Raw genomic sequence first — 9410 nt, forward strand, 5'->3', positions numbered from 1 at the left:
GAACTGTCACCAGTGAGAGTGCATTCTCGCGTTGGGGGGAAGCCAATCAAGTGTTTTGTGGGTGCGATATGGGCATTGTATGAGGGGGCGTGGCCTCCTGAGTGAGGGGGCGTGGCCTCCTGAGTGAGGGGGCGTGGCCTCCTGAGTGAACGCTCTCCTCCTCCCCCTGCTCCTTCCTCTTCCTCCTCCTCTTCCTCTTCCTCCTCCTCCTCCTCCTCCTCCTCCTCCTCCCTCCTCTTCTTCCTCCTCCTCTTCCTCCTCCTCCTCCTCTTCTTCCTCTTCCTCCTCCTCCTCTCCCTCCTCTTCCTCCTCCTCCCTCCCCCTCCTCCTCCTCCTCCAGGTCCGAGCACCTGACGGGATGACGGGCGGCGGCGTGGAGGCGTGTCCTCACAAACTGGCGTCGACCAATCAGCTGAGACTTCTCCTCTACATCCTGGTGCCCACAGTGAGTCTGTTGGCTGGACTGCTGCTGCTGCTCACAGGTACACACACACACACACACACACACAGGGACGCACACTTATACACACACACACACACACACACACACACACACACACACACACACACACACACACACACACACACAGGCAGGAGGTGTAGGAGGAGGAGGTGACACATTCAGTCATTTTCTCTCATTAATTCACATTAGTGTGTGTGTGTGTGTGTGTGTGTGTGTGTGTGTGTGTGTGTGTGTGTGTGTGTGTGTGTGTGTGTGTGTGTGTGCTTCCTCTGGTCGTCATGACAGCGTCCAGCCCCTCAGCCAATCACAGACACAGAAACACTCTGAAGAATTTAAGATATTTACACTCAGGTAGTAAAACAACTCCTCCTCCTCCTTCTCCTCCTCCTCCTCTTTTATCACTCTCTCTTCCTCCTCCTCTTCACTCTCTCCACCTCTTTTATCACTCTATCCTCTCTTCTCCTCTTCCTCTTCTTTTATCACTCTCTCTTCCTCCTCCTCTTCACTCTCTCCACCTCTTTTATCACTCTATCCTCTCTTCTCCTCTTCCTCTTCTTTTCTCACTCTTTCCTCCTCCTCCTCCTCCTCCTCTTTTATCACTCTCTCTTCCTCCTCCTCTTCACTCTCTCCTACTCTTTTTTCATTCTATCCTCTCTTCTCCTCTTCCTCTTCTTTTCTCACTCTTTCCTCCTCCTCCTCTTTTCTCACTCTCTCCTCTATCTTCCTCCTCCTCCTCTTTTATCACTGTTTTCCTCTCCCTTCCTCTTCCTTCTTTACTCCCACCCTTCACCTCCTCCTCCTCCTCCATCTCTTCCTCTCTTCATCCGTCTGGTTTCTCTTTCCTTTCTTCTCTTCTACTTTTCTTCATATTTCTTCACTTCTTCCTCTTTCACCTTCTCTCTCTTCGTCCTCTTCATCTCCTGTTCTTCTTGTTCTTCCCCCATCTTTTCCTCCTCCTTGCCTCTCATCTGTTTCCCCTCTTCTTCCTCCTCCTCCTCCTCTTCCTTTCTTCCTTTCTTCAGTAAATGGCTTTTTCACACTGAGCGCCTCTTCTTTGTCGTCTTCTTTTCTTCTCTTTCATCTTTTCTTCCTCCGCAGCTGTTTTTCTGTTTTATTTTCCTCGACTCATTACACACACACTGACACTCATAAATCTGTGTGTGTGTGTGTGTTCCCTCCATTAAACACCTAATGTCTCTTTGTCTCCGTCCCCTCCCCCTTCCTCCTCCTCCTCCTCCTCTCCCACTGAGCTCCTGTATAAGTCACAGCTACAGGAGCCGATCAATACATGTATTGACCTTAAATTATCAGTGATTGGCATGAAAGAGACATTAAAGATGGCTGAGCTCTGGTCTGGGGCTTTTATTGTGAAGGGGCGCTGAATGTGTGTGTGTGTGTGTGAGTGTGTGTGTGTGTGTGAGTGGCAGATGAAATGTAAATAGATCAGTCTTTGCTTCACCATGGTAACTAGATCACTCTGACACTATTCATAGAGGTTCACAGTGTGATACAGTAGCTGATGTAGCGCACATGCCTTTAACACTACGTACGTCCCGTTACACACACACACACACACACACACACACACACACACACACACACACACACACACACACACACACACACACACACACGCACACACATCTTAACTCTTATTGGCTGATGTTCTGACTCCGCCCCCCTAAATTGACACAAATTAGACCACGGACCCCCATTGGACAAAATTTTGAAGCAAACACCAGAAATACACAGATATCTGTTCTGAGACTGAAGAATGTTACTTTTTTTTGTCAATGCACGTTTAAATTAGGGTCAATAGCGTGAATTTTTGGAAATGTTGTTTTTTCTAGAAAAAATGCAAAAAAAAACATCACCTCTGAGATGTAGAAGGTGTTTTATAGAAGATAAACACACATTTCAGGACAGAAAAGAGAGAACAGTGTGCTGTGATTTTCAGCCTCCTTTCATATTTAAAGCAGAAGTAAGCGATATTTTTGTGTTAATATAAGTCTTAAATAGGTATATCTTCCGACAGCAATCACTTACATAGAGTGTTTGGACCGAAACACGGGTCTGTCAGTCACTCTGCTCTGCTCTGAGCCGAGGAGAAAGCTTTTCTCGTATCCTACAAGTTTTATCCAATGAGGAGAGAGAACGGCATAAAGGGACGGTCCTCTCTGTGTGTGCAGCCAAGGGATGCGCCTGAATGTGGTGACGTAGGGACGAGGACCAATAGATCCATGACGAGGGCGGGGGCTGCTAACTCCATCTGCTGACAAGACGTTATGGTGCGTTCAAGACAACTCGTAACTCGTGTTTTTCCGACCTGTGAAGTCGTACCAGTTCGATCTGGTACGAGTTCACGGGTTGAAAGTTACGAGTGGCCGTTATAGTGACTTTCACCGGTAAAACAGGTCGGAGAAACACGAGTGGGTTGCCTGGAACGCTACAAAGTCGTAAGTCGTGACTTGAAGCTGTAATTTACGGTTTCAAAAGCCTGCCTGGAACGCAGCATTAGCCAAAACGACCGGATCGCTTTACTTCTGCTTTAATAGTGGGGGGACGATACCGGACAGTGATAATCACAGCTGTCAGGTGTTGTCCCCCCACTGATGTAAAGGGTTTTAGGCTGAATGTAGCAAGGCTGAAAATCACAGCTCATGTCTGTTCTGATGATACAAGTCAGAGGTGTAAAACTCAATCATGTGGGAGCGTCCTTTAGGGGGGACAATATCTGACAGTACAGTTGTCAATATGATGATATTATTTACATAGTTTTATTCCTGTATTTCACGCCTACGTTGACAGTTTGGGGGTCGTGTGTCGTCACCTGTGTGTTTTCTTCTTCTTCAGGTATATTCGGCAGCGGCCTCCTGGACTCCAGTCCTCTGCCGACGGCCGAGCCCGTTGCCGACGGCGACCTCGGTTACTACGCCAACAGCACAAACCCCACTCCCTTGGAGGCGGAGAGCGTCTCGTCTTCGCTGCAGAGCGACGACAGCGGCGATGACGACGTCACGCGCCTCAGCGAGAGCACACCCGGCGCCGCGGCAACAGCCACCGCGGCCGCCGGCACTCCGACGCCAACGGCGACTTCCTCCTCTCAGGCCACGCCCACCCAGCAGCCCTCCTCCTACACGACGCCTCCTGATTGGCTGACGACGTCTCTGACATCACTGAGCACCACCTGGATGATGAGCACCACCTCAGCACCAGACGCAGGTATTATTGGAAGTTTGGTTTGGTCGACTCCTGTCGTGTGTCCCGACCGCGAGCTGTGGCTATTAGCTTAGCTCGTTAGCTCCTATTTACTACTTATAAAACAGAGCAGCTTTTTTATGCAAATGAGAATGACTGATGCATTCTGGGTAATTTAGGGGCAGCTACCGGCATTTTTACATTGCACTCAGTGGCTTTTTGTGTTCTGATGGAGCGTAGACTAACTAACAATTAATCTGAATGTTTTATTTTTTGTTTCTTTTGTAGCACTATGTCTCATAATTATTTTGACACCCTCTTTGAAACCCACCGTTCACGCTATCTTGAAAAATTACAATTAATGAATCTAGCGGTATGCTCCTTTAGCCTCCCACAGTGATCAATGACTCCACACAGTGGCCAGAAATGTCTTATCCAGACATCTACACGTATTTGGTCGAATCACCGGGTAGGTTTTGGCTAAGTGTTGTCTGTTAATAATCTGTTTATAGCCAACTTTTTTGTTAGTTAGTTTGTCAAGCCAGTTAGGCTGAACTTTTCAATGGAGGGATGCTGGTAGCTGCCCCTAAATTACCCAGAATGCATCGGTCATTCTCATTTGCATAAAAAAGCTGCTCTGGTCTATAAAACAGAAAGGTGAAATCCGGCAATCTGATTGGCTGTTAACCGTGGTATAATGAGCATATACCACGGCTACTATTCTAAAACCTCATCACAGCGTAGGCTATCACTCCGCCTCAGGCACGTATGACTGGTATGAATGGAAGTTGTTGTCATGTATCCATGACAACGGACTATTGTAGTCCGTAGCAAAAGACAGTTGATGTTTTTACGATGTTAAAAAATGGACAAAAGTAGTTGAATTGACATGTTTAAGGTGAACTTTCACCTCCGGGGAGGGTTAACAATGGTAGAGGGGACTGAGCAGTGACAGAGGAAAAGACCAGATGCAGAGCTACTTGGAGCTAACGTCTGGACAGCTGGGAACAGGTTTTTATTGGATAATATTTATTTCTGAACTACATAAATAAATAAATAAATAAATAAAACTACATGAAATTGATTGCGTATCCCTCTATCATATTGCCATTATTGGTAACCGTTTTATAAAAGCAATACATCATATACCACGGCCTGTCGTGATATATTGCTTAAATATTCTACTACAGTTTCTTTATTAGATTGATTTAATGCTGCCGGTTATTGTTGGGATGCTGCTGCCCAACTCCTGCTGCTCAGGCAAACGGACCGAAGGCAAATATACGTCCGAGGAGTTAATTGGTAAATAGCCGAAAGAAATCCTAGCTAACATGCTAATTAGCTTGCTCGTCTTCTCTGGGAAAACACGGCCACATTGCATTGTGGGATACATACGGGCAGTAGTCGAGTTGAGGGGGGATGAGGGGGGATGGCATCCCCCCTGAAATAAAAGCGATCAAAATCATCCCCCCTGAAAAAATGCCATCCCCCCTCTCCATCCCTTCCCTTTTTACATTAAATGTTGGACATATAACTTGTAATTATAGGCTGTCAAATCAATTTTAACGGCGTCAATTTCTTTTTATCTATTGATAGTTGATTTCATTAAAAAACATTTGCACAAATCAAGCCTATCCACTTTTCCATGTTGATAAAAGTATTAAAATGATAATTCAAGGGACATTTAGGCTATAATAGATAAAAATGTGTGATTAATTAGCGATTAATCGCGAGTTAAGTAGGCTATGACATTCATGAGATTAATTGGGATAAAATATTTTAATAGATTGACAGCCCTAATTATTTCATCATTAGAGAGTTGAATAAAAGAAATAATAAAATCTGAGGGCACAAATAAAAAAATTCAAATAAACTTGGCTTGATTTGATTTGAGAGGATTAAGAAGTCTTATTTTCAGTGTTTTGTTTTGATATCGAATTTACATGAATTACCCCCCCCCCCCCCCCGTTTTTTTTAAGGTGAAAAAAATTGACCATCCCCCCTGAATGTTTTTTACAACTCGACTACTGCATACGGGAGTAGAAAGTAGTGTAGGCTACATCGCTTGTTCACTCAATTTTGCAGTGCATTGTGGGTGTTTTGTCGTCCACTACAAAGTGAAATTAATCACGGAGAATTCGAACAACACTACAAAATGGCGAACACACTATATAGTTAGTGGAAACAACGCTGCAGACACATGGGTTAAAGACTACAACTCCCAGAATCCTCTCTGTCTGTCTGTCTGTCTGTCTGTCTCTGTAATGGTCGAGTCCTTCTCTGTCCAACACTGAAATCTGATTAAGAGATACCAGAGTGTGTGTGTGTGTGTGTGTGTGTGTGTGTGTGTGTGTGTGTGTGTGTGTGCGTGTGTGTGTGTGTGTGTGTGTGTGTGTGTGTGCGTGTGTGTGTGTGTGTGTGTGTGATGATAAATCGTTCATTCAGTTTCTATTTTAACATTCCCCTCGTCTCGGTGTCTGTCCTGCCGCTGTCCTTCAGTGTCTCTCTCCCTCTCTCTCTCTCTGAGGTGAATGCTAATGAGCTCCGTCTGTCCTGTCGTCTGATTGGACGACGCTCACAGAGGACACGCACGCACACACACAGACACACACACACACACACGCGCCTCTGACTTTGATCTGTCCGATGAAGATGCGTATGTGTGTCTGTGTGATGAGTCTCCTTCAGTTTAACGGGGAATCAAACCTGCGGTGGTGACGTACAGGTGCATGTGCGCTGTAGCTCCGCCCCCTCCACTAGTTGTTATTGTTGTTGTTGTTGTCATGGTAACGTAATGGCGGGCGATGGCGTGTCCCTGCAGGCAGCTGTCAGCCGGTCGTGGAGCCTCAGTGCAACATGTTGCCGTACAACCAGACGTGGCTGTCGTCCTCCGTCGCCGTGGTGAAGAGCTCGGAGGTGGACATGTTGCTAAGGTAACCGCCGCATCCAAACACACACACACACACACACACACACACACACACACCTGGACCTGTGGACTGAGCTGTGTGTGTGTGTGTGTGTTGCAGGTTCTTCAGCTACCTCAGCAGACTCTCCTGCTACAGACACATCATGCTGTTCGGCTGCTCGCTGGCGCTGCCCGAGTGCATCGCCGACGGCAACAGCAACAGGTAACGCCATGACGACAACGTCGACACACGACACACACACACATGCTTACTCACCTCTCTGTGACCTCTGACCTCTGGTTATGGAGACGGTTGTTATGTTACCGTGTGGTGCTGCCGTGTGCGTCTATTGCACTTTATTACACTCTATTGCTACACTTTATAGACCGAATCTCCTTGTTGTTTACATTCTACTTCCGGGTAGAAAACCAGCACGTAATTTGAATGAGATCAATAGTACGAACGAGAGTTTAGCTATATATCATATTTTTCACGCCATATCACTGTTTAGACAAATCTGAAATGATTGAAGAAACATTACTATTTCTGTGTGTGTTTTGTGTTGCTATGTGTTGTATTTATTCAGTTTGGGGGAATCACGGTGTCTAGAAAGCATCAGTGGCTCAGCTGACAGGGACAGCTAACGGTAGCTAAGCTAACGACGGTAGCTAAGCTAACACCAGGACGTCAGCTGTTAAAACCCTCCCGTTGTCGGACACGACATGAAACTACTCCAGTTAGCTCAGTCATGTTGGAACTCAGATATCCGCTGGAGAAAATATTTGTTCATGGAGCGTTTATTGAGTCACTGAGTTATTAAAGTTAAACAGGTAGCTAACCGTTAGCCCAGCTAATCTATGATAACCATGACTAATTACAAAAACGTGCACACATAAATAGTAATGTTTGTCCAATCATTGGTTTTATAAACTTTACAAACATCAGATTAGTCTAAACAGTGATATAGTAACATGAAAAAGTAGATATAAATAGTGAAACTCTCGTCCGTCACTATTGTTCTCATGCTGGTTTTCTACCCGGAAGTAGAATGTAAACAACAAGGCGATTCGTCCTATTATACTCTATTACACTCTACTGCTACACTCTATTATACTCTATTACCCTCTACTCCCCTCTCCTACCCCCTAGGCGTGTGGTGTTGCCGTGCGCCTCGTTCTGCGAGGCGGCGAGGGAAGGCTGTGAGCCCGTGCTCCAGATGTTCAACGCCTCCTGGCCAGACTTCCTGCGCTGCTCCCAGTTCAGCAACGCCAGCACCGCCGCTGCCGCCACGGCAACAACATCCACGCTATCATCATCTCCATCTCCATCACCATCATCATCTCCATCACCATCACCTTCACTGTCGCCCGTGGCAACAACAGCATCAGGCCCCGCCCCTACCGCCTGTTACACGCCGCGACAGATCAAAGGGAAACCATGTAAGTGAACACATACTTTTTTTTCCTTTTTTTTATTCAATCTTTATTGAAATTCATCATCAATGACAAACAAATAACATTGAATTGAACAATAAGAGGATTTAAAGGCTTTGTGGAAAAATTAAATAAATGAAAAGTGATAAATAAATAATTAAAAAAACATACATAAGCATCCAGAGCACTCAGAGCTGTGACATCACGCCCCTCCCTGCTCTCTGATTGGTCGGCAGCTGTGTGCGGCGGCCAGGACCACTTCCTGTGTGCGACGGGGATCTGCGTCCCCCAGAAGCTGGTGTGTAACGGATACAACGACTGTGACGACTGGAGCGACGAGACACACTGCGGTGCGCGCACACACTCTAACACACACACACACACACACACACACACACACATTAACACACTCTAACACACACACACACGCACTAACACACACACACACACACACACACACACACATTAACACACACACACGCTGTATTGTTTTGTGGTGGTGTGTAAATAGCAAAGGGAGAGTTTTTGAGCTCGTTGCCGCGGTGACGTGAGCGCAGGTGACTGATTGGACGACGGCGGGGTCAAAGAATGACATGGGTGGTCGTCACGGCGACGAGAAACTATAGGCTGAGAGAGAGAGAGAATTTTTAGTCTTTGTTGACTTTGTCTTTCTTTCTTTCTTTCTTTCAGTTTTTCACTCTTTCTTTCCTCCCTCCCTTCTTTTCCTCCGTCTTCCTTCTTCTTCATTCCTTAACTCAATCTGTTCCCTTCCTCCATCTTTCTTTCTTTCTGTCTTTCTTTCCTTGTTTCTTCCCTTCTTTTACTCCGTCTTCCTTCTTCTTCCTTCCTTGACACAATCTCTTCCCTTCCTCCATCTTTCTTTCTTTCTTTCTTTCTTTCTTTCTTTCTTTCTTTCTTTCTTTCTTTCTTTCCTTCCTCCCTCCCTTCTTTTCCTCCGTCTTCCTTCTTCTTCCTTCTTTGACCCAATTTGTTCCCTTCCTCCATCTTTCTTTCTTTCTTTCTTTCTTTCTTTCTTTCTTCCCTTCTTTTACTCCGTCTTCCTTCTTCTTCCTTGACCCAGTCTCTTCCCTTCCTCCATCTTTCTTTCTTTCTTTCTTTCTTTCTTTCTTTCTTTCTTTCTTTCTTTCAGTTTTTCACTCTTTCTTTCCTCCCTCCCTTCTTTTCCTCCATCTTCCTTCTTCATTCCTTAACTCAATCTGTTCCCTTCCTCCATCTTTCTTTCTTTCACTCTTTCTTTCCTTCCTTCCTCCGTCTTTCACTCTTTCTTACTTTATCTCTTTCTTTCCTTCCTCTATACATTCTTTTCCTCCATCCTTCCTTCTCCTTCCTTCCTTGAGCCAATCTCTTCCCTTCCTCCATCTTTCTTTCTTTCTATCTTTCACTCTT

At 45.6% G+C, this 9410-nt stretch overlaps 1 protein-coding gene across 1 annotated transcript in view; it reads left to right on the forward strand.

Annotated features, from left to right (window-relative positions):
- Window positions 1-9410, forward strand: part of corin (corin, serine peptidase) — a 33623-nt gene that overhangs the window by 2957 nt on the left and 21256 nt on the right. The window contains exons 2-7 of the mRNA XM_083992613.1: window positions 341-482; window positions 3317-3685; window positions 6483-6594; window positions 6691-6792; window positions 7720-8009; window positions 8240-8353. Coding sequence (XP_083848739.1) covers window positions 341-482; window positions 3317-3685; window positions 6483-6594; window positions 6691-6792; window positions 7720-8009; window positions 8240-8353 — 1129 coding nt within the window. The remainder of the gene's footprint in view (window positions 1-340; window positions 483-3316; window positions 3686-6482; window positions 6595-6690; window positions 6793-7719; window positions 8010-8239; window positions 8354-9410) is intronic.

Source organism: Trachurus trachurus (genome assembly GCF_905171665.1).
Source record: "Trachurus trachurus genome assembly, chromosome: 18".
In the NCBI taxonomy this organism is placed as follows: domain Eukaryota; kingdom Metazoa; phylum Chordata; class Actinopteri; order Carangiformes; family Carangidae; genus Trachurus; species Trachurus trachurus.